Source organism: Dasypus novemcinctus, chromosome 2 (genome assembly GCF_030445035.2).
Source record: "Dasypus novemcinctus isolate mDasNov1 chromosome 2, mDasNov1.1.hap2, whole genome shotgun sequence".
In the NCBI taxonomy this organism is placed as follows: domain Eukaryota; kingdom Metazoa; phylum Chordata; class Mammalia; order Cingulata; family Dasypodidae; genus Dasypus; species Dasypus novemcinctus.
The window spans coordinates 38590151-38616836 of record NC_080674.1 but is presented as its reverse complement, the minus strand read 5'-3'; the positions used below and the strand labels follow the sequence as shown (position 1 = coordinate 38616836).

The 26686-nt window shown below is 36.4% G+C and overlaps 1 protein-coding gene across 8 annotated transcripts in view; it reads right to left on the bottom strand.

The window, feature by feature from the left end:
• Window positions 1-26686, bottom strand: part of SPEF2 (sperm flagellar 2) — a 200909-nt gene that overhangs the window by 76860 nt on the left and 97363 nt on the right. For 6 of the 8 annotated variants that reach the window (XM_004453334.4, XM_058307706.2, XM_058307701.2 and 3 more), the window contains 3 exons: window positions 21035-21187; window positions 17493-17567; window positions 11065-11213 (listed from right to left, as the gene is read on the bottom strand). In XM_004453334.4, the coding sequence (XP_004453391.2) occupies window positions 11065-11213; window positions 17493-17567; window positions 21035-21187 (377 nt within the window). The remainder of the gene's footprint in view (window positions 1-11064; window positions 11214-17492; window positions 17568-21034; window positions 21188-26686) is intronic. The other 2 variants (XM_058307702.2, XM_058307704.2) reach the window with 1 other exon arrangement.

Genomic DNA, 26686 nt, shown 5'->3' with positions numbered 1-26686 from the left:
GAGTGGGAGAGGAGAAACAATGAAAAACTAATAAGTAATTAAGCAAATCAGTAAGCAGGTAAGTAAAGACCTAAGCGAGTTTACCAGATAATGAGTAAAAACAATTCATCTGCTAAATGCTGCGAAGTGGCGGGGGTGTTGTTTTGTTTTGGTTGGTCAGGAAGTGCCTCTTTGTTTAGGTGGCACTGAACTTTCCATGAAAAAGAGGAAGATGTGAGGAAAAAGCTTTCCAATCAGAAGGAACAGCAGGTCCTGTTGTGGGAATATTTTTGGAATATTTGAGGGAAAGAAAGCAGGCCAGTATAGGGAGATCTTGGTGAAATAGAGGTGAAAAGGAGGATGGTGATGGCCAAGAGGTGAGTCAGAGCCTGTTCCAGATGAGTTTCCAGATTCTGTCTCTTCTCTTCCTTTCCTAGTGCAACTGCCCTCATTCTGGCCTTTGTCAGCTCTTGTCTAGAGGGCATAAAAGGCCTCCTTAACAAGTCTCTGTGTTTCTTCTCAATATTCTTCAAGAACCCTCTACAACAACAACAGCAGCTTACTGTTAGTTTGTGCCACATACTGCTCTAGGCTTTATGTGTAATACTTCATTACATTCTTATAAGGATCTATGGGATTGATTTCTATTATCAGTCTCATTTAAAGATGAGGAAATTAAGAGACACAGAGGTGAAATACCTCACATAAGGTCACAACTGGTGAGTGATGTAAATGTGATTTGAACATAGGAAGACTAGATCACAGCCCATGTTTATAAACAATTCATTTTACTGACCATGAATTACTGCTTTTCAGTAGAGAAGATGTAGGTTTACAGAAATACCATGCAGAATAGAGAGTTCCCATATAACTCACACCCTCGTGTGCACTTTTTCCTGTGATTAACACTTTGCATTAGTGTGGCAACTTTGTCACAACCGATGAAACAATATTATTATAATTATACATTTAACTATAGTCTATAGTTTATATACGTTTCAATATTTGTGTTATACAGTTCTAGGATTTTAAAAAAATTTATTTCTAATAATATATAAATAACCTAAAATATTCCCTTTTAATGAAAAATATATAATTGAGTAGTGTTAAATACATTCATGATGTTGTGCTACTATCGCCACCATCCATTACCTAAATTATTCCATTACCTCAAACAGAAACTCTGTAGGAATTAAACACTAACTCTCCACCTCATTCCCTACCCTGGCCTCTGGTAAACTGTATTCTAGTTTCTGACTCAATGAATTTTCTTATTCTAATTATTTCATATCAGTGAGATCCCATACAGTAATTTTCCTTTTGTGTCTGGCTTATTTCACTCAACATGATGTCTTCAAGTTTCCTCATGTTGTTGCATGTATCAAAACTTCATTCCTTTTATGGCTGAATATTCCATTTTATGTATACACCATTTGTTATGTATACATTCATCTGTTGATGGACAATTAGATTGCTCCCATCTTCTAGCATTTTTGATCAATGTCACTATGAACATCAGGGTGCAAATATCTGTTTGAGTCCCTACTTTCATTTCTTTTGGCTATACCTCTAGAAGTAGGATTACTGGTTCATATGGCAATTCTATACTTTACTTGCTGAGGAACTGCCAAAATGATTTCCACAGCAGCTGTACTATTTTACTTTCCCATCAACAATAAAAGGAGCGTTCCTATTTCTCCCCATTTTTTCCATTTTTCTTTCTTTTTAAAAAAATTTTTTAAAGTAGCTATTCTAGTGGGTGTAAAATTGTATCCATGGTATCTCATTGTGGTTTTGATTTGCATTTCCCTAATGACTAATGATGTTGAACAACTTTTCATGTCCTTATTGGCCATTTGTATATCTTCCTTGGAGAAATGTCTATTCAACTCTTTTGCTCACTTTTTAATTAAGTTGTCTGTCTCTTTGTTATTGAGTTGTAAGATTTTTTTATATATTCTGGATGTAAACTCTTATTGGCTATGTGATTGCCAAATATTGTCTTCCATTTTTACTTTAATGATGAAGTCTCTGATACACAGACAGTTTTCATTTTGAAGTCCCATTTATTATTATTTTTTGTTGTTGATGCTCATGCTTCTGGCATAAACTCTAAGTAACCATTGCCTAACTCAAGGTCCTGAAGATGCTTCCCTATGTTTTCTTCAAGGAATTATAGAGTTTTGGTTCTTATATTTGGGTCTTTGATCCATTTTGAATTAATTTTTGTATATAGTGTCTACCTTCATTCTTTTGTACCTGGATAACCAGTTTTCCCAGCACCATTTGTTGAAGAGATTATTCTTTCCTCCAAAAGTATATTTGGTACCCTTGCCAGAAACCAATTGGCCATACGTGTGGTGGTTTATAATTCAATTTCTCATAATTCATTTTCATAATTCAATTTCATTGATCTATATGTTTGTCTCTGTGCCAGTACCATGTTGTTTTGATTATTGTGGCTTTGTAATAAGTTTTAAAATGGGAAGTGTGAGTCCCTCCAACTTTGTTCTTATTTTCAAGATGTTTTTGGCTTTTGGGGGTCCTTAATCTTGTGTGTAAATGATAGGCTTTTACATTTCTGCAAAGAAGTCTGTTGGAATTTTGATTGGCTTTGCTTTGAATCTGTAAATAACTTTGGGTAGAACTGACATCTTAACAATATTTAGTCTTTCAACCCATGAACACTAAATGTCCTTTCATTTATTTAGGTTTTATTGATTTCTTTTAGCAATGTTTTGTAGATTTCTGTATACAGGTTGTTTACATCTTGGTTAAATTTATTCCTAGATGCTTGATTCTTTTAGTTGCTGTGAATAAAATCTTTTCTTGATTCTATCTTCATATTTTTTCATTTCTAGTGTATAGAAACACTATTAAATTTTGCATGTTGATCTTGTATCCCACCATTTTGCCGAATTCATTAATTAGCTCTAGTAGCTTTATTGTGGATTTTTCAGGATTTTCTATATATAGTATCATGTCATCTTCAAAGTTTTAATTCATCCTTTCCAATTTGGATTAATTTTATTTCTATTTCTTGCCTCTATTTCTTGTCTTTGGACTTAAGGTGAGTCTGTGTAAATGGTATATAGTTCGTCACTTTTTTTCTTTTAATCAATTTCGCTAATCTCTACTTTTTGATTAGAGAGTAACCTTTATAGTAAATACTGATAATGAAGAAAGTACTTTTGCCAGTTTTCTACTTGGTCTTTGTAAGTTTTATGCCTTTTTTTTCCTTTTTTTTTTTTTTTGCACCACAATTCTTCATTAATGCCTATTTTCATGTTCACTTGATTTTTGTTGTGTACCATTTTGAGTGCCTTCTCTTCCTTCTTTATATATTTTTCAGATATTTTCTTTCTGGCTACCATGGGGTTAACTTAACAGTTAAATCTATAATAGTTATGATTGATTTATACCAATTTAACTTCAATAGCATACAGATACACGTTCCTTACTCCCTTCTATCCTGCCACCTTTTGTTGTACTTGCTAAAAATTTTATGTTTATAAACTATTTGCCCCAAATCATAGATTTATTATTACATTTCATAAATTTACATGTTCAAACCTGTGATTAGTAAAAATTGGAGTTAGATACCAAGAAAAAAACAAAACAAAAACAAAACAAAAAAAACCCCAACACAATAGAACTGGCATTTAGGTTTACCCATATGGTTACTTTTACCAGTAGTCTTTATTTCCTTATGCTTCTTCGATCCACTCTCTTTTCCTTTAAATCAGAAAAGCTCCCTTTAGTATTGCTTGTAGAATCATTGAAACCCTCCAGGGAATTTTTCATTTCAGTTATTGTGTTCTTCAACTCTAGTATTTCTTTTTGGTTCCTTTGTAAAATTTCCATTTCTTTACTGAAATTCTCATATTGCTCATTCATTGCTTTCCTGATATTGTTAAATTCTTTCTTTGTGTTTTCCTTTATCTCCTTGAGCATACTGAAGATGATTTTTTTAAAAAGTCTTTGTCTTTTATATGCAAGGTGTGATCGTTTGTTGATTGTTTCTGAAGTTTTATCTTGTTCATTTGGGTGGGCTATTATTTCATGTTTCCTTGTTTGTCTTGTAATCTTTGCTTGCATACTATACACTTTAATATTTTAATGTGGTAACTCTGGGATTTGGTCCCTGAGCTTTCTGTTTCTTAATTTGTATTCAGCTAGTGATATATCAGATATTTTCTTGAAAGCTGGGGGCTAAGAAAACAAAAATCAATGTAAAACAAACAAACAAATAAAACCCCTTTCAAGTCTTTGAAAATTTGCTTTGGGTTGGCTTTGTGCTTTCCTTTAGAGTTTAGCCTTCCTATCAAGAAGATCAGCCCAAGGCAAATGTGAAGTGCAGGGTTCTCAGTCTTTTCTGAGCCTTTGTCTTGTCCTGGGTTTGAGTTACTGGTCTTAGGAATTCCCCCATTAACATGAAACTGAATGTCCCCTCTATTCCCTATGAAATAAAGAAATAAACTTTTTACTCTTCCTTGGTGCTTTGGGCGCAGGATTATGACTTAAAGCCAAACCTTTAGCCCAAGCTGCTTTGACAGCTTGTTTCTTACACTGCTTTGGCTGTCAGCAAGCTTTTGTTTGCAGGGCAAGTTCTGAGAAGGTGAGCCAGAGAGGAATTTCTTAGATCAGTCCTGTAGAGCCTGCTACTCTAAAGATAGGCATCATTTACATGCACCCTAGTATGCGTAAAGTGGTTGCTCTGCTCTCTCCAGAGCAGGGCCAAGGACCCACAATGTGTATACAGGCTAGCTCCATACTATACCAGGAAAGAGTTTGGGAAGAGCCAGCAATAGTGCTGTGAGCTTCTCCTACTGCTTTTAAAGCTGTGTTGCTTGATTCAGCACTTGTCCAGTTACTGCAACTCTTTAACTGTTTTCCTTAGTGTAGAGGAAGATGGCTTTGAAAGTTTTCTATTTGTTCAAAGATTCTGTGGGAAACTTTACCAGGGAGTATTTTATTCCACCATTTTGTTGATCAGAATTCCTGAATTATTCTTTAAAAAAAATCCTAACATGTTACTTACCAGCTACAAAAGATTCCACTCCTTGCAGATGAAGTTAAAACTCTTCAGACATCTTGAACCTCTGTCCTCAGATCTTATATTTCTGAATATATGGAACTAATTTCTATGGTTAGGATTCTCCCTTTCTACATTCTCTATGCAATCAACTCAAACTTTAGAAATACTTTTCAGTGAAGCTTTTTTTTGGTATGCTCTAAAAAAACCTTCTCATTCCCTCCTCTTCTTTATAACAGTCTATACTCTTATTACAGATGCAATTACAAGCTGCTATAATCACTTCCTAATTGGAATAACCTGATTGGGCCTAATTGGATTAACATCTTTTTCACTTATCTCACTTATCTTCAGGCCTTCATGAGAATATTGCCTAATATTATTTTGAACTCAAGAAATACTACTATTGATATGCTGCTCCATGATTCACCTATCCAATCTTGCTATCAGAAATGGGTCATTTCAGCAGGACTTATTCTTAGTGAAACTGCAGAGTGATCACTTTTATACTTCAGTGCTCAGAAATCATGTTTTTAATAATTTGCTCTAAAATTTTGCTCAGAGATTAATGTGTAGACTATTGATCTACATTCTACTAAATCCTCTCTGCTTTTTCTTAAATATTGAGGCATTTGCCTGCATCTGGTCTTCCAGAATCTCCTTTGTGAGTTCTATGAGTTACGGATAATGTAATTTTTCTGGGTCCGGGGTTTGAACTTACGTGATGTGACTAGGTGTTCAGAACCAAGCATCATGATTAGTACTCTTCTCCTTGATGAAGAAAACTGAAGCTTGATAGGAATTTGGTAGCTATGGCAGATATTTTCCAAAGGTTCAGGGTCCCTCACTTTATGCAAGCATCTTTCAAGATCCTGAAAGGCTTAGCACTTTGTTCACACGATTGTATGTTTCATAAAATCCCGCCCCCCAGTCCCGTGGCCAGTTGTCTGCTCTCTGTGCCCACTCGCTGTGTGTTCTTCTGTAACCGCCTCTATCCTTATCAGCAGCACTGGGAATCTGTGTTTCTTTTTGTTGCGTCATCTTGCTGTGTGAGCGATCGTTGTGTGTGGTGCCATTCTTGGGCAGGCTGCACTTTGTTTCGTGCTGGGCGGCTCTCCTTACGGGGTGCACTCCTTGCACGTAGGGTTCCCCTACACGTGGGACACCCCTGCATGGCAGGGCACTCCTTGCGCGCATCAGCACTGCGCATGGGCCAGCTCCACACGGGTCAAGGAGACCTGGGGTTCGAAACGCAGACCTCCCATGTGGTAGGCGATGCCCTATCCATTGGGCCAAGTCCGCTTCCTCATAAAATTTTCGAAAGATTCATTTTTTAAGTGCAAGTGGTTAAGTCTGCTGTCTTCTTCCAATTTGACCTCCCCTCATGACTTCAAAATGAGTTGTGAAGCTAAGAGAAAATGTTCTAAATTATCAATAATAATAAAAAAGCAAATCTCAATCTAATATGCTAAAGGGAATTTTGGATTATATTTCTAGTCTCTGTGTGGAGACATAATGTTACAAACTCTTTGTCATATGTAAAGACAATCAAAGAATGTACAACCAAAGATGTAGGATAAATAAAATAATAGAGGTGCATCAGGCAGCTAAAAAATAAAAAAGTATAATGTTATTAATCTATGTTTTGTGTTGTTTGTGGTACTTGTCAGTTTTTTAATTTATAAAAAATTACTTAAATATTGATTCTAAATAAATATATTATTTAGCTTAACTAAATACTCACTTTCCTACTTAATTTTATATTTATAATTTTGTGTTCTTTTTCCTTAAGAAAACCTGCCAAACCTTTAAGCCTCACAAAACCTGGGTTCTAACCTTCACTAATTTTACTTTATTTCTCTTCTCATTCAAAATGATTTCAGGGTATCAAAGCTTGTTTCCTATTTTTATTCTTACATTATCTTCTTAGACAACTTTGCTGTAATATATTTACCCCCACACTTTGGCAGTTTGGGAAGTAAGTGGCAGTTTGGCACTTTGTAAATGTTCTTGATTATATTCTTTAACATTTGAGCACTTATGATGGGCAAGATACTCTGGCACATCCTTCCATTGTTTGCCCTAATTTCTTTTGAGGTTTTAGCTCCTCCACCCCCCTCCCTCCACCTCCCCCAAATCCTTCTGGGGTCACATTAATTTCTTTGATCTTAACTAGGATTATTAGGTCAGATTTTTTTTCTGAGCCCATTCATTCCTCCTAGGGTCGTCTTACCCTTTAGAGTCCAAATTATGACTTGATTATACGGATTATGCCTCCCTGAAACTAGGGAATATATATATGCTTATGTTCTGCCAGATTGTCCCACATTATCAAACTTCCTCTATTAACCACTTCCTCCTAAATTATTGGTTACTGTTTTTCACCAAACTTCATATTTGTCAGTAGAAGCCCCCATAAATGCCTTCTGTATTTTGAGTGTTGAAACTGTCAGTAAACCACTTGAGAATTTATCAGAAGCTCTGATTTAAACCAAGTTATATACTTTTGTTTATACTTTCTCAATAGGCCTGGAACTAGTGTTACCAGATAAAATATAGGATACCCAGTTAAATTTGTTCTTTATTTGAAATTCAAATGTGACTGGGCATCCTGTATTTTTATTTGCTAAATCTGGCAACTCTACCTGGAACCCACAGTTACTGAAACAGTTTCCCCCTTAAGCTTACTCTTTCTTACTGTGTGCCAGGGTTTTCTGGATCAGTCTTTCCTCTTCCTGGGTTATCAAGCTCTGCAACTCAAGCGGGCAATGTGTAGAGTGGCTCATATGGCCTGCGCTGTTTCCAGGCTCTAGACCACTTCAGGCTGTAGTGAAAGGAGTTCTCCACAGGCTCTAGCTTAGGTAACTATAACAATTTTCTGTCCTTCTCCCTGCTTATCCATAACGCTGACATACGTGAACCACTTCAGGGAATTACATTGCCTCATCTTCCAGGCAGGCGATGCGAGGGTAGGAAGAAAATGTGGTTGGTTTATGAATTCTGTGCCGCTCTGCTGGGGCCTGTGGGTGGCTGCCTCTCTCTGCTCAAGGCCACAGCTCCCATCCAATGGTCCTCTCCCTGCAGAAGCCCCATCCTGGTCCCAGGGGGTACCTCCTCCTCGCTTCCTCAGGCCAAGAGGGCATAATACTTCCCAGTTACCCCCAGCCCTGAAGTAACAATCTACTCCTAGGTTTCCTTAACTATCATCACACATTTGGGAACAATCCTTTATTCAATTCTCCTCACGTTATCATCTGTTTTCTACCAGGATCCTGACTGCATGGGACCTGGTGGGAGATCTCAGTGGTAGTGTTTTTCCCTCATTTTCCTCTCTCCTCTCTGAATTTATTTCCTCAAAGGCCTCAAGGGCGGGAGTTAAGGATTGCATTTTGGTATTTTTAAAAAAAAATGATATATATATATTTGTTTTTTAAAAGATACTTAGATTATAAATGTTACACAGAAAATAAAGGGATTCCCATATGTCCCACTCCCCACACCCTCCCACGTAAACAGCGTCCTTCATTAGTGTGGCCCATTCATTGCGATTGATAAACACATCCTGGGACACTGCCACTGAGCATGGGCCATAGTTCACATTGTAGTTTACACTCTCTCCCACACAATTCTGCATGTTCTGGGAAGATATAAAATGGCCTATAAATTTTGTTGCAATGTCATTCAGGATGATTCCCAAGTCCCAAAAGAGTGCTGGTATTACACCTGTTTTTCCCTCTCCCTGCTCCCAGAGCAGTGGCCACTGCCTCCACATCAGTGTTGTAATTTCTTTCATCCCCTCACTCACTACCCCCTTCCAAAGAATGCCATTTTAATTTTGTTTCATTCCAAACAACCAGTCCTACTTCTGTGACAATTTTTGGATATATTTACTTGATAAAGCCTCTATTTGGCTGAGTGATGTCAATTATACAAAACTGTCTTATATCATTTAACTTTCTCATCTTCAAATATTTTGCTTTAGTTTTTCTCCAAGGATAAGTCAAATATATCCATTAGAAATCCCTCAAGAATCTGCTTCATGCTCTGAACTGTTTAATTGTGTTGACCACAGGGAACATGGTTCTTAGCCTGCCTAAAGAGTTTGTAATGTAGTTGGGGAAGTAAGACATATGCCCTGAGAAAGTTCAATAATAGCAGCAGCCTCTCCACAATTGCTACAATTCATGATTGAGTTTCTACTGCCTGACCCAGATGTTCAATTCTGAGTATTCATAAGAGTAAGAGATCACTGGGAGATATTGGTTCCTTTGAGGGCTAAAGAGACCCATGGGAGTTATGGTCATGGCCGATGGGGTTAACTACCAGGGCAGATGGCCCCTCTTTGGAAATGGTGTTTATGTGTGATGAATCTGGACTCAGATGGGATCTCCCTTCATAAGACTTTCATGCTAATGTGCTGGAGGTGCAGTTAATGTTGGGGTTTAAGATATATTTAGGGGATTTGAATCTCTGGACTGACAATGTGATAGCCAGATCCTGAGCCTCAACAGACTCCAGCACCTACAATCTGATTTATTGGACTTACCACACTCAGCTAAGATGGAGTTGAAGAAGGACAACCACCACACCATGGAGCCTAGAGTGATTACAACTGAAAATGGGAAGATTGCATCCAGCATCCAGGTGGAATCTGAGCCTCCTCTTGACATAGAGGTGCAATGGACACAACCAATCCAATGTCCACATAGAAGAGGTGGCATTGGATTGGGAAAAGTGGACATAATGGACAAAGGGTATGGGGAAAGGCAGGAAGAGATGAGAGGTGGAGGCGTCTTCGGGACATGGAGCTGCCCTGGATGGTGCTTCAGAGGTAATCACCGGACATTGTAAATCCTCACAGGGCCCACTTGATGGAATAGAGGAGAGTATGGGCCATGATGTGAACCAATGTATATGAGGTGCAGAGGTGCCCAAAGATGTACTTACCAAATCCAATGGATGTGTCATGATGATGGGAACGAGTGTTGTTGGGGGGGGGGAGAGGGGGGGTGGGGGGGTGGGGTTGAATGGGACCTCACATATATATTTTTAATGTAATATTATTACAAAGTCAATAAAAAATAAAAAAATTAAAAAAAAAGAGATCACTGGGAAAGGGACTGAAGAAGATAGGGATTGAGTCTTTTAAAAAGCTTCTTGTTCTTTTGTTCCTTTGCCTATAATGTGTGGATAATAAACTATATTTTCATCTCTTGAATGTAAGCTTCAGAGGAGAAGGTACTTTGTTTAATGCTATATCACAGCCCCAGACCTAGTAAAAGCCTGATATATAAGAATTGTTGAATAAACATTGTTGAATAAATGATTAAATAAAAATGAATAAATCAATGAATGCCTGTCACAGAGGGAAGAAAAACCCTCTTTGTTTTTAAAAAAGCTTTAAAAGAAGGACCATTCTGCATGATTTTCTCATGATCAATTATCTGTTAAAGCAACTGCACTTGCCTACATGGAGACTGGGTTTTGCACAAAGAACTGGATGGAGCTTCATGGGCTCACTTGGGGCAGCTCCTTGCCTTATACTTGGGTAACCATTAAAGTGTTCAGGCTAGACAGCTGTCTGTTCTTTAATGGGTTTAGCTTTTTTTTTTAAAAAAAAAAAACAGCTCCAATTTCTAAAAAGTAAGAGGTTAAACTTCATTTTAAAGCATTATGAAGTGGGCATAAGAACATGGACAGAGGGCTATAATTTGCTGGCTATGTGTTTTAGGGAAGTCATTCTTCCAGGAAACTGCATTTCTGCTTGTCCTTATGGAGAAAATTGGTCCTCACAGAACCCATTCCCGCCCCATCCAATTTTAGCACTCAGCAGCAGTTTGAAGTATGACTCAGAAATTCAAGTGGGTAGGAGAAAGAATGAGATGTGGTTGAATGAGTAGTCTCTAAAAATTATTTCACCTATAATGATGAGAATATATATATTACCAGCTATGAAAGGCCTGCTGGTTGCTGCAAATAATTGTGTAAACCTTACAAAGAGCACAAGAAAAGTTTAGCTTCTACTAGTACTTGTTTCTAAACTGCCATACCTCAGGAACTGGTTCATTCACATAGACCCATTCTTCCAATCCTGGTTTAGGTGGCGGTGGTAATATTGGAGTAGGTGATACGTCTGCAGAGTCAGCAGGTGATTTCTTTACTGGTACTTTCCCTCCTTGAGATTTTCCTTTAGCAGAACCTTAAACATGCATATTAAATCATTCCACTACAAATAGACATATGAGGCCAGATTCTCATGGGCAAATAAATCTATGATTGCCATGGACTTCAGGTAATAGATTAATTACTGTTTACACTCCTTGAGTTGTCTTACCAAATAAAAATTTTTTAAAAATCTCATCCTCCACAGCCTCTAATTTTACCAGTTACAGGTTGCTTTTTCTTTGAGCAATTCAACTTCTCTTGCCCCATTGGATCTGAAACATTTTATTTTCAGCTCTGTCCTTGTTTCTACAAAGAACACATGGCTCTCACAAAGTTTAGACTCTAGAGGAAAAATTAATTTATATACCATTGCAAAAACTGGCAAATTAGTCTCTCAACCCTGTATAACAAGAGACTATCTACAACTTGAATGGTGTTCTTGGTATCCCTTGGAGCCCAGGGGGAGGAGCTGGGGGGAGGCAGAGGTCATTTTACAAGTTGGCCAGAGTAGGTAGGAGATGTGGAGAAGAAGAACTGGACATTGTAACTCCAGAATGTTCCCACATTCCCTGTAAGAAACATGGGTTTTCTATGATTCTTGCTAACATAGGGCAGTAGGGAAGGAGGTGGCTCTCCTATCAAAAACCTGGCTGCATTTAGGCAAAATAGAGGAGAGAGGAGGTTGGGAAAAGAGGGAGAGGGAGAGTACAGAGGGAGAGGGAAAGGGAAATGGAGAGAAAGAAGGGTAAAGGGAGAGAGAGGCCTAATTTTCAGTTTAGAATTGAAAAATGACATAAACGTTAATTTCCCTGATAACATTAAGAAGGCAACCTAGACCACACTTACTAAAGAAGTGGCACTCATAATGGTCTGCAAGACTCTGTGCACTGACCAATTACCTTACTTAGCTCAGAGAGCACCAATATTTCCTGAAAGGATCAAGGTTATTAAAATTTAGAAAGCCATTCAATTTAAATTCCACTTACCTTCAGATTAATTATTTAGACTTTAGATGCAGTTACAGATGCCTGTAAAACCTAGAGCACTTTCTATCCTTCCAAATATATTCTTTAATGAGTATTATTTAATGATAATGCTGTTTAGGAAAGTAAATACATTTTCCACTTTTATACTAGTTAAAAATACATGGGGGAAGAGGACTTGGCCCAATGGATATCCACCTACTACGTGGGAGAACCGTGGTTCAAACCCCGGCCTCCTTGACCAGTGTGGAGCAGGCCCCTGAACAGTGCTGATGTGCGCAAGAAGTGCTGTGCCACACAGGGGTGTCCCCTGCGTAGGGGAGCCCCACATGCAAGGTGTGCGCCCCGTAAGGAGAGCTACCCAATGCAAAAGAAAGTGCAGCCTGCCCAAGAATGGTGCTGCACACATGGAGAGCTGACACAGCAAGATAACGCAACAAAAATAAACACCAATTCCCGGTGCCTCTGATAAAGATAGAAGTGGTCACAGAAGAACACACAGTGAATGGACACAGAGAGCAGCCACCGGCGGGGGGGGGGGGGGGGGGGGGAAGGGGGGGGGGGGAAGGAAGGGAGAGAAATAAATTAAAAAAAAAAAAGAATGTGGAGATACATGGGAAAAATACAACTAATGTATAGTCTATTTAATAGAAATATTGGAATATGTTAAAAAAATACATGGATTATAAGTAGAAAAGATAATTTTGTCTCATGGACAGTTTGTGATTCCTACTTAAACATTTAAAAGCAGCATCCATTATCCATACATCTTAAGTTGTATCTTAATTTTTGAAAATTTAGAAAATGTCAAGAAAATCTATGTTCATGTAGCAACCAAAAATGCTCATGATTTGATATATTTTTCTGTATAATGATTTTTCATCTTTTGACCTGAATCTCTGGCGAAGTAAAAGTGATAATGCTGTGTCCACTTTAAACTGATTTTTTCCAAGAGGAACTTCCTAATTAAAAATACGAGACTGGAATTAGCTTTTCTTCTTCTTTTAAATATTATGATCATTCTTTGACCCTTTACTTTGATTTCATGTAACTTTTATTTATATTTTAGCATTGAAAATGAAGGGCAAGAGATTTGAAAGAATACAATGTATCTATGTTATAGTTGGTGAAAAATTAGATTTTTTTAATAAAACCTTTATTATCATCTAAATGTCACAAGGGGACTTTTTTTTTTTTTTTAATATCACCTATCTGACTATATGAGTGTTTCCATTTCCAAGCTATTGATTTCTCTTTTAACATTGGACCTTAGGTCTTTGGTGTAGTGAATTTTCATGCATGAAGTTTTGGTGAGTAATCTGTGTTTGGCACATTTTATGACAGTATCACATTTTGTGTGATACTATCATAAGAACTGATGCTATCACACAAAAGCCTATGGACCTAGAAATAAAATTAAATAAGGAAATAAGAAAAATCAAATTTAGACCACACGATTAATTTCATAAATATTACCAGTAAAGAAATGGTCAATCAAAGATGAAAAGATAGAGCAATAAACTTAAGCAAGGAAAATAATAAATAATATATTAGGTGCTCAATAAACATCTTAAGTCAGGGGTTCTTAACCAGGGGTCCACAGAACCCTTGGGAGTACATTGAAAAGATTTCAGGTGGTCTATGAACTTGAATTGAAAAAAATAAACTTAATTAGATGTCCAACACATATGATATGTGTGTTGCCTTCTCAAATACTACACCACAGTTTAATATTCTTATTCAAGATAAACAACAACAGTCTAGACATTGACAGGTCTTTAAAAAATAAAATTAACTTTAACTTTCCTATATTTTTGATGTGTTGGCTTATTATTTAATGTGTTAAGAAAGAAGCACATATGTATCGTATCATATGTTTTTTATTTTAGTAACTGTATTTCAACATATATAACTGATTTCCTTTGTAATTTTATTTTATGCATTTAAAAACATTATTCTTGTGGGGATGTGTTGGTGCAGGTGTGATATACTTATTAAATAACACATAGTATAGGGTGGACTTAGTATGATTTTTATTTTCATGTAGGATGTCCAGAGTGCAGTGGATAACTGCCTGCAAAAAGGTTGGTAAGGATGGTGAGATGGTTTTATGACACCGTGGAAAAACTTGAATTTCTAAATGTTTGCCGAAAATGACCATTTGAACAGATATGGAACCGTGTTAGGTTATTAGGTATTGAAATTAAGGGAAATTTGTAAAACGTAATTTTGAATAATCTTAAAATTTAATTTAAGGAGATGCCGATGTTGAGTGCCATAAAACTATCTGCTGCTACATTCTGAGAAGGGGTCCATGGTTTTCACCTGATTGGCAAAGGGGTCCGAGGGACAAAAATGGTTAAGAATGCCTGGTCTAAGTTAATAAAAGTCAAGGGCAGTAATAAAAATTTAAAAGTAAGCTAATAGATAGTTAATTCTAAAATAAGAGTAAGCTATATCAATTCATGAGAGGACATTAAGAAAACCAGAGCACTGCTGGGTATAAACCCAAAAGAATTGAAAACAGGACTCAAACAGATACTTATACAATGTCAATAGCAGCATCATTCACAATAGCCAAGAGGTGGAACAACCGAAAGGTCCATCAAAAGAAGAATGGATAAACAATATGTGACATATCCATGCGATGGAATAGCATGCAGCCATAAAAAGGAATGAAGTTCTTGTTACATGCTATAACATGGATGGACCTCAAAAACATATTCTGAGTAACTCAGGCACATGAGGACAAATAATGTATGATTCCCCTTACATGAAATATCTCGAAGAAGCCAATTCATAGAGGCAGAAAGAAGTTTATAGGTTACCAGAGGGTAGGGTAGGATAGAGGGCTGGGAAGTTATTGCCCAATGTATGCAGAGTTTTTGTTTTGGGTAATGAAAAGTTTTGGTAATAGATGTTGTTTCTGGTAGTACAACATTGTGGATGTAATTAATGACACTGATTTGTATACTTAAAATGGATAAGTGGCAAGTGTTATGTTTTATATCTGTCAGCACAATAAAGCGTATTTTTAAAAATTCATTTCTACTTCATGAGTGACAGCCGTTAAACGTGAGCTGGGGATGTCGTGGTCTCATTCACAAAGCGTTAAAAAGTAAAGCTAAGGTATTCAAAGGAGCTAAGAGGTGTCTTATGAAAATGTCCCATGAAAATGCACCCCTATGGAAGCACTTTCCATTGATTTGGTCTTTGCCAAACATCAAAAAACCATAGTCTCTAGCAGATATGTGAGGCACAACCCAAACCTTCAGGCACTGTCCTACATGAGAGTTGCTTACAGCACAAGATTTTATAATTTAAAAAGAAAGGAAAATAAAAGAAAATGAGAACAGTTTCAAATTAAATTGACACTACTCAGGGAGGTAGGGGGATGGTAGGCAGAAGATAAATTTAAGTCTGAGTATGTGGAAAGTCTGATTTATTGTTCTTCTTTTGTAAAAAGACATGATTACTACTTTTCCGTGCCAAATTATTTAATTAACAGCTTCAATAGGGAGTAGCCAGAAGATCAATGAACAGTGGTCATTTTCTTACAGCCCAGGGCCAGTTATGTTTGGCAAAAGTCAACTTCTTGGTCACAGACAGTGTCAATGGCTACCTGAGTTCCAAAGAGTAGCAACCAAAGTTGAGGCTCAGGACATTTTGGATAAGATGAAACATAACAGAATGAAACAAAACACCAAGGAAGAGAAGGGGGCCAGTGTCAAGTAGGAGCCAGATGGAACATGAGCTAGCTAGTTCTCTAGCCCATTATTGTGCAGCTATTTTGGCAAAGCTCGTGGAAGGAAAGTTTTCTCTTCTCAATGTCACAGAATTCTCACTGGTACTCTGTGCGGACTTGGGAATGTGGAATGTGGACAACCATCAAGTACTGAAAACTGATTATCTAGGATGGCTTATGGGATCTAATGTTGGTATAATTATAATTGATGATAAGCGATGGAAACTCCCTAGCACAACTTTGCAAAGCATTCCCCTTTCAGCCCACTGTTTTTAGTAACCTCTGAAGGACTACTTGATCTGGGGTTAATAATAATAATCCATATTTATTTAGTGTTTACTTTCAGCCCAACCCTATTCTGCCTTCTTTTCTATATTTACTTACTCCTTACAATTGCCGTGTGAGCAGGTACTCTTATTACCCCATGTTACAGATGAGTAAAGCAACTTGCCCAAGATCACCTATATGGTAAACGACAGACCCAGGATTTTAATTTAGGCAGGCTGGTTCCAGAGCCCAAGCTTTAGAGGTCACATTTCACAGCCTTTTAGCATCTTTTGATACATTTCATATTCAGAAGTGTTCACATTAGATTGATATTTAGGATTTTGCAAACTTTATAGTTCTTTTACTACAATTGCCTTGGCAACTGCATTGGCAATTTGTGATGAAAAGTTAAACAAAGGAAAACACTTCTTGATAGGGTGATTTAAATGCACTCTGGAAAATGTCAGGTATATGTATCCATAATTACACATCAATCTTTACTGGCTGCTATAGCAGTTTCAACATAAACATAAAAAGTAATATGCCTTTTAGAATAAAATTACCTGGGATTTTTCCTATCACCTATCAATTACTTAAAAAATTCTCTCTCTCATTTCACAGAAATATTTAAAATAAAAACTAAATATATAGATATATACCTCATAAATTAAACAAGGGTCAGCAAAAATATAAATAAAACTGGACACTCAAAACCAGAAAAAAAGAATTAGAAGGCAAATACAGGGTCAAAGGTTCTTGCACAGATACTCTGAGCCACAAATTTGGTTCTAAATTTACAGATGACCAAAACAAAAAGGGAAATGCGATCATTTAGAGATGCTCATGAAATTTATCACCTGGGATTTCATATAGGCACCCTTGACTGATATAGTGGGCATATTACTTTCATTATACCAATAATATTGTTTCACCTCCATGGCTCTATTATGTTGTGGAGGAAGTTGAGGCCCTTATACCAAAGTGCTTATCAGTGTAAGAGATTCCATGGGGCCCAAGAAAATACACTCCAGTATGCAGCTTTCTGATGGTACAGCTTAGCCCAAGGATAAGACCTATATCATCTCTGGTGAGTGGATATTCTGCAGATTCTCTAAATCATTCCCCACAAGCATCACTTTTCTTATTAGTGCTTTTGTGAAGAGCCAGGCAGCCAAAGTTTGAGCTTATAGTCTTTGACAAGGGGTATGATTTACACAAGCTTAAGAGAAGTATTCATTGTATACTGCAGTAAAAATCTAAGTGTTTTCACTAAGATATAATGCAGAATTATATTTAATCACATATTTATCTGATGTACCTTTACTTTTGAGTGAAGTTTCACTTTTCTTCCCTTTTCCTTCGTGGAGAGATTCTTGCTTACCATGTGGGGACTCTAAACAAAATTCAACATGCAAATATCATTTATGATTTCCTTCAATACCCTAGGCTATATGATTTTTAAGCGGTCTAATATTAATTCTCACAAATAGTTCTATTTGTGTATCACATAATATGGTTCAGGCTTTTACAGTGACTTAAAATTAATCGAAGACACACTATGATTGAAACTTCTTGAATGGCAGTTCTGATTGTACTACACTGTTGTGTCACACTGAGTTTAGTTATATATTTAATGTTAACATTTGATAGTGGATTTGATTGTAAACTCTTTAACAGAGCCTAGCTGTAGCATTCTTCAAATTTAGTCACAAGTCCATTTGAAGCATATGGCTCTATGTAGTTCTATTTCATATATAGTAGGAAAACTGGAAGTGTAATGGGAATGGTGCCACAACATTTCTTTTGATATGGTGGATATTTTAATTCCTCTTGACTACACTTGGAAACTTTGTGACTTATACATTTCAATTTTGCATTGACTATAACTGTAATGCCAAGGGTGGTTTGGGTATATTCATCTCAGATTCCCTGGAAACTAGTTCAAGACTATACTGATTGGGGGAAAATGGGAAATGGATGATTTGGAAGTCAATAAGATATTTCAAATAATAAATCGGTTCCTTGAAAAAACTTGCTAAACCTTTCGTTATTCATCAAACAAGTGCAATCATTTTCTTCCCTGTGTCCTAGGCTAGTATCTTTTTTCATTGGAAGGACAGACAAGGACGGCAATTTAAATGCCTTTGATGGGGTGACCTAGTCTTTGTATTCAGCTGTGATAGTTATGAGTTTGTATAAATGCATAGGTACCTATCATTTATATTTAAATATCTGAATCAACGTCCAAGATCTATAGAAATAATACGATTAGATAGCACAAGGATCTACCCTTGACACTTTTGCTAACCTCTATAAAAGAATTTTTAAACTATCCAAATAGTTGACCACCTAACTAAATAAGAAATACTGGCCAAGTGTTTGAAGTATTTTTTTGTATATATAAATTTACACAAGAGTGTAGATAAGCTCCTAATTCCTTTAATAAAAATACTCTAAATAGTCTAATATTTAACTAATTCTAAATTCTAGCACAGGATGACAGAGAAAAGAAGGCAGGAAGAGAAATGCCTAAGATATTGACTATAAAATACAGCAGGCAACTCTAAGTCCAGCTGGGAGCAGCATGGACTGTGCACATTTTTATCAGCTCTGCACTATATTCTGAAATCGCAAAAAAAAAAAAATTCTGAAATCACAGCATGGATAGTACTATTTTGTCACACTTTGAACTTTCTTCCTAAGTTCAAAACTGATGTTTGGTAGTAGATTTGATCATAAACCTTTTAATGGGGATAAATTGAAGTTTTTCAAACTTAATCCCAAGTACATTTGAAGCAGATAGTTATAAAATATCAACTATAGCTGTATTTGGATGACTGTACAGTAAGGATTTGTACACAAAATGACTGTAAGGATTTGGTATACTATGCCTCTTTCTTTACCCCATTTTCATCGTGTTGTTTTTTTTTTTCTGTAAAGAATTCCTCTTTTCTTTTCACAGCACCTTCTGAAGAAGATTGAAAATGCGTGTTTGAGTTGATCTTCCAGAAATCTCAGGCTTTAAATTCTGACAATTTTCTCTTTTGAAAAAAATTGAAAAAAAAAGAAAATAAACAGGGGAGCAGGAAGTAACTCAAGTGGTTGAGTGCTTGGAGCATTTGCTTCCCGTGTACAAGGTCCTGGGTTCAATCCCTGGTACCTCTTAAAAACAAAAACAAAAACAAAAACAAAAAAACCTGCTGGAAAGTCTTTCCTTGGAATCACTTAATGAAGCTCCCCTGAGCTTCAGGGACTAGGCTGTCAATTCTCCTGCCCTGCTCCTGCACACTGAGCTTTTCCTCCCAACAACACAATGTGGTAGGAAGGCAGTAATGAGGCCTCTGGAGATTAACTCTTCTATATATTTTCAAAGAGCAGGCACTAGCCCTGCCCTTGGTGGAAAAAAGAGACAGGAACAACCACTCTTTGAAACAATAGAATTTATTATTCCTCCAATGCACAGTATTCAAGAATACAATTTTAAAATGGCAAACAAACTTTGAAAGTTTAAAGACTGAAGTATGTCATAAACAGAAACAACCAGAGATTAGTTTCAGGGAATGGCTCCAATAAATAGAAATTCCTGATTGTGAGCAAGCCTGAGAGGAGAAGGAGCAGGAGGGAGGTAGATCCACGACTCCGAGTTAAGGGCCTGTACTGGACAATACAGCCTCTATGAAAACTCTGTGTCCCAGGTCTAAGTGGCATTTTACAGATTCCCATTTTTCCTTGAGACCTCTAAATTGTTTTTATTTCCCATTGAGGTAGTGGAAAAAGGGTATATATTTAATTCATAGCTTTGTGCTTTATTGTTCGTCTGAAGAAAACATATTTTGGAGTTTATGTATTTTGCCCTTAGTTAAGCCCCATTTTACTGGAGTAAAATGGTCTTTGATATTCCTTAATATGTGTCACTAAAAAAATTTGTCAAATTTATTTATAAATGTAATGTTTTGAAAAATTGAGACCACTCTCAAATCCCTATGAGGCAGAAAGATTATGGAGTTTAAAAATACAATCATGATACAATATCAAAAATGTCTAAGTAGACTTGTGTAACTGCATAGCCAGCCACTTAGAAAGCTTTAACAGAAGCAAGACATATTTGCTTCATATACAGAGCACCAATCTGATGCTCACATTTTAACAATATCATTAATTACAACAATTTAACACTTCACTTTTGTCAAGCAATTAATTATATATATTCATTTTCTACCACTTTGATTAATGCTAGGCTTATGGTTCTTAATGGTTAAGGACCTAGAAAGAACATAAGCTGAAAGATATTTTCTATACTGGCTCTTTACCTATCTATATATCCATAAATATATAATCTTCCTGAGATGTCAGGTGGGAGTTTCTTTCCTTTTATAATCACATAGCATTGAAGACTTATGGTTACACATAAATTCTATCTTCTAGGCAATGCTGTTGGTTTATTTCCTTATTCTTATGGAAAACTGGCTGTACTAATTCTCATTTTATTAAGATGTTCTCACTTGTGACATAAATGTAACAAGTATATAAACAGATGTCAGGCCCCTCGATCTACTCTAAGTTACTTCTCATAATCCTCGGAGCCTTTCCACTTTTCATCTGTGGTCTTATTCTAATCAGTAGGTGTGAGTACGGCAACTCCATGTTCCTTCCTACGTAGTAAAGTGCCTGGACTATTTGACAACCATTTATACTGAGAGGCCTTTTCCACTTCCTTCTGAGGGTGTAGTTTTGTTTTGTATGATTGATACTGCTCAAAGTCTGACTCTAGGTAAATAGATGGGTGCTATAATTTGTAACTCCTTTCTAAGCAAAAGTAAGAAATGGGCAAACAGAATTATAAATCATTCTGTCAGTCACCTGATTGTGGCTTTCCTTTTGCAGACTCTTTTTGAACAGGAATTTCCTTCTCTTTTTCTGGGTCAGAAGGAGGAGGGGGTGGAGGAGGGAGAGGCTCAGCCAGGGAAGCGTCTTCTTTTCTCTCAGCATCCTTGTCTTCTACTTTCTGTTTAACTTCAAAAGGATGATAAGAATGGACCTTCATTAGGGACTATTATTTCATTTGAACTAAGACAAACCTAAATTACTATAAAACTTCTCTTACTAATTTAAGGTTAAATTCATTATTTTAGGGCTCTCTTGGAAATTATCCAATCCTTAAAGCTACAACTTTAAGGCTTTCAGCCTCATCAGAAATACACTTTCCCTTGACTTGTGGTGGTGGTGATGATGATGGTGGTATAGGTGTATGTGTGTGTATGTTTGTGTATGTTTACGAAGCAGGTAGAATAGTCTGGGGAGGAGGCACCAAATATAAAAGTAGTAATCTTGAAATAGCTTATAAATAGGAAAATAAAGGATTATTTAAGAATTTCCAGTGGATAATAAAATGAGAAAAAGCTTAAAGAGAATGCAAAGAGCAATATGCAATATGGATGGGGAGGAAATGGAAGGGGAAAGAAAGGTACAGTAGTAAGTTAAATGAGCAAGTATGTATAAAGCCCTTGGAATGGTACATAGCTTCAAAGCTATCAATAACTGTCAGCAATTTAGTCATTGCTACAACAAATATCTATTGAACTGGAACTGTGTTTTAAAGGAAAGGAAGGGCAATAATAATAAGGCCAAAGTACTGCTATTACTATTGCTGGTGCTGCCACCGCCATCACCGCCAGGCACAGTTCTGGGTGCTGGGGATAAAAGAGTTAAACCAAACAGAGAAGGAATCATTGACCTGGTGAAAGTGGCATTCTAGTGGTGGGAGACGAATGATAAAGATGATGAATAAGTGAATTTATAAAAGATGTCAGAAGGTGGCACGGTAAGTGTTTTGGAGAAAAGAAATAGAACAGAGTAAGAGGGATCAGGAGTGCTGTGGGGCAGTTTTTAAAGTTTCAAATACAGTGCTCAGCAGGATAGGCCAACTACCCTGGTGACACTTGAAGTAGGTGAGGGAGTGAGCCCAATGCATATCTGAAGGAAGAACGTCCCAGGCAGAGGAAACAACCAGCACAAGGGCTTTAAGGAGTAGGGCATAGCTGGCTTGCATGTTTGTTTGTTTTTTTAAGTCTTCTATTATTGCTATGGCCTTTGCTTTTCTTCAAGACATAAATCAAGTTCAGGTTTGTCTTCCCAACTATGGCAGGACTGTCCAACCCTCCATACTGAAAATGCCCACAGCTTTTTCGACTGTAAATTGAATATTTGCTCTCTTGTATGTCTATTTCTTTTTATGTTTGCTCCCTTTGCCCTTAGATTATTATTTTTAATTCAGCAAGTAGGGAGGCTTCATTATATTTGATGCTTATTCAAAGTGAAAATTAGTTTTTTTTTTCTGATTAAAAAAATCGTAATTATTGTAAAAAAATTCAAGTATTTAGAAAAATAAATAGAAAGGAAAACTGCCTGTTAAATCAAGAATTTTATAAACTGTGAAGACTCTTTTCTGTGCATATATATTTAATACACATATATACTTTTTAAGATAAAATGAGATTATTTTATATATATGGTATTCTATAAACTACTTTCCCCTACTTATTAGTATATTATGGCAGTTTTTCATACTGGAAAATACAGAGAAGTTCCACATTATTTATTTTACCTGGATATTTAGTACAGATCAGTGGGCTAGGTAAATGTTTATTGTTTTAATGATAATATATTTGTTAAAAGAATTAAATGATTGAAATACAAATCTTAAATAAATGACAGCTGTTTCTTAATGCATTTTAGAATTAGAATGTAAAATATTTTAAGAAAATATTGTCAAGTTTAATAGCTAGAAAACCAAACTGATTCTAACCTGTAGCCTCAATCAGATTTCAGAATTTCCTCAGAAATAAGAAGTGGAACGTAAGATGGCAATGGACTAATAGGCAGAGCTGAATGCTCTCACATAAACAATGGAGAAAGAGCCAAAAGCTGTTCAAGGGACCTGCTTTGGAGGTCCAGCAGACCAGGAAGGACAGTGCTACACAACTCCCAGGAGTTTGAGGGACAGAGAGATGAAGAAGCTGAAGCAACAAACTTGAGTTACCAAGCCCCTGTGGTGGCTGGGAAGGGCTCCCCTCTCCCACCCCCAAGATATTAAGCTGGGGTAAAACCTCTGGCTCACTGAAGATGATTGAGAGGGGAACAGACATCTTCCTCCCTGTCAGCTGATTCAAGGGAAAAGGGAGCTGAGGTCAGGGTGCATTTCTTCATGAATTCAGCCAAGCCAATCCACTTTGAATCTCTAATCTTGAGATTCAATACAGGAACACAGGAAAGAAGAGACTGAATATCCATGGACAGGTGTGCTGATGAGTGCCATCTTCTGACTGGTCTGGAAATTGCAAGGATAAAACTATTCTTGGCACTCTTTGTAACCTATCCTTGGGAGAAAATCTGTCCCCACTAGTGAGTACTTGGCCCAACTTTGATAACTTAAGCTAGACAATTTTAAGTATTTAGAATAACTTGAAACAAATATCAAAGAAGAGCTGTGAAAAAAATTGGCAAGAGAGAAAAATCGGTCATTAGAGTAACTCACAAACATTCTGATGCCTTCACATCAGCAAAAAATTAGAAGCCATACTAGGAAACAGGAAGAGATGGCCCAGCCAGAAGAACTAACCAAATATCCTGAAGAGATACAGGATTTAAGACAATTAATGAGTGATAATCATATAACTCTCCTGAATCACTTTAAATAATTTACAGAAATATGACTAAAGGGATAAAGGATATAAAGAAGACACTGGGAGAGCATAAAGAATGATTTGAAAGCCTGTGAAGAAAAGTAGCAGACCTTATGGGGAATTTATCAGATTATAAATACATTAGAGGCACCTAAGAGCAGATTTGAATTGCTTGAAGAGAGAATTAGTGATTTCAATGACAGAATATCTGAACTGGAAAAGACAGTAGAACAGAAAACAATGGAAAAAATGGAACAGAGTCTCAGGGAATTGAATGACAATGCAAAACACACAAACATTCACAATACTGGTGTTCCAGAAGGAGAAGAGAATGGAAAAACAGCAGAAAGAATATCTGAGGAAATAATGACCGAAAACTTCTCAACAATTATGAAGGACATAAATATCAATATCCAAGGACAATGTACCCCAAACAGAATAAATCCAAATAGACCTACCCAAGACACCTACTATTCAGAATGACAAATAGCAGAGATAAAGAGAACAGCAAGAGAAAAGCAAAGCATTACATACAAGAGAAAGTCAATAAGATTAAGTGCTGAGCTCTCATCAGAAACCATGGAGCAGAGAAGAAATTGGTATGATGTATTTAAGGTACTGAAAGAGAAAAAATGCCAGTCAAGAATTCTGTATCTGGCAAAACTGTCCTTCAAAAAATGAGGGTGAGTTCAGTCTTCACAGACAAACAAAAACTGATAGAATATGTTACCAAATGACCAGAATTACAAGACATACTAAAGGGGGGTGCTGCAGCCTGAAAGGAAAAAACAAGGAAGAAAGAATTGGAAAAGAGCTTAGAAATGAAGATGTTTAGGAAAGGTGAATTAAAGGATAAGAAGATAGACAATAGAATGATATGAAAACAGAGAGCTGAAGGACAAAATGGATGAAGTAAGTTATGCTTTTACAGTAATAATACTGAATGTTAATGGCTTGAACTTCCCAAACAAAAGTCACAGACCAATAGAATAGATTTTAAAAATATAAACCATCTATATTCTGTCAAAAGAGACTCACCTCAGACATAAGCACACAGCCAGGTTAAAATGGAAAGGCTGGAAAAAGGTATTCCATGCAAATAGAAACCAAAAAAAGAGCTGGGGTAGCAATTCTAATATCAGACAAAATGTAAAACGTGATAAGGGATGAAGAAGGTCATTGCATATTAGTAAAAGTGGCAATTCACCAAGAAGAAATGACTATACTAAATATTTATGCACCTAACCTGAATACCCCAAAATACATGAGGCACACACTGGCAAAACTAAAAGGAGAAAAGATGTCTTTACAATAATAGTTGGAGACTTCAGTATACCACTCTCACTATTGGATAGAATATCTGGACAGAGGATAAATAAAGAAACAGAGAGAGATTGAATAACATGTTAATATGATAAATGAACTAGACTTAACAGATGTCTATAGAGTATTATACCCCAAAACAGCAGGCTATACTTTCTTTTCAAGTGCTTATGGATCATTCTCCAAGATAAGATCATATATTGGGTCACAAGACAAGTCTCAATAAATTTAAAAAGATTGAAATTATACAAAATGCTTTCTCTGGGCATAACAGAATAAAGCTGGAAATCAATAATGGACAGAGAAAGGGAAAATTCATAAGTAAATGGAGATTAAACAACACACTCTTAAATAATCAGTGGATCAAAAAAGAAATTGCAAGAGAATTCAATAAATATCTTGAGACAAATGAAAACGAGAACACAACATATCAAAGCTATGGGACACTGCAAAGGCAGTGCTGAGAGGCAAATTTATATCCCTCAATGCTTACATTAAAAAAAGAAGAAAAAGATAAATTAAAGACCTAACTGCATGCTTGGAGGAATTAGAAAAAAACAGGAAACAAACACCACCAAGCTGAAGGAAAGAAATAGTAGAGAGCAGAGCAGAGATAAATGAAATCAAGAACAAAAAAAAAACAGAGAGAATCAACAAAGCCAAAAGTTGGTTCTTTGAGATGGTCTACAAATCAACAAACCCTTAACAAGGCTGACAAAAAAAGAGAGAGGATGAAAAGAAATAAAATCAGAAATGAGAAGGGGGACATTACTTCTGACTGCCCAGAAATAAGAGAGATCATAAGAGGATACTATGAACAACTATATAACAAAAAACTAGACAATGTAGAGGAGTTGGACAAATTCCTAGAAACACACAAACCATCTACACTGATCCTGGAAAAAATGGAAGACCTCAACAAAGCAATCATAAACGAAGAGATTGAAACAGTCATCAAAAACCTACAAAGATGAAAATTTCGGGACCAGATGGCTTCACAGTTGAATTTTATCAATCATTCAAAGATAATTTAATACTAATCTTGCTCAAACTCTTCCAAAAGATTGAACAGGAAGGAACTTTACCAAACTCATTCTATGAAGCCAACATCACCCTAATACCAAAACCAGATAAAGATACTACAATAAAAGAAAATTAAAGTTCAATATCTCTAATGAATATAGATGCAAAAATCCTCAGCAAAATACTTGCAAACAGAATCCAAAAGCAACTTAAAAGAATTATACACCACGATTAAGTGGATTTTAACCCAGTTATGCAAGGGTGGTTCAACACAAGAAAATAATTTTGTGTAATAAGCCACATTGATAAATTGAAGAATAAAAATCACTATTCTCTCAATTGATGCAGAAAAGGCATTTGTCAAAATACAGCACCCTTTCTTGATAAAAGCACTCCAAAAATAGGAATAGAAGGAGATTTCTCAATATGATAAAGAGCATATATGAAAAACCTACAGCTACCATAGTGCTCAATGGTGAAAGAC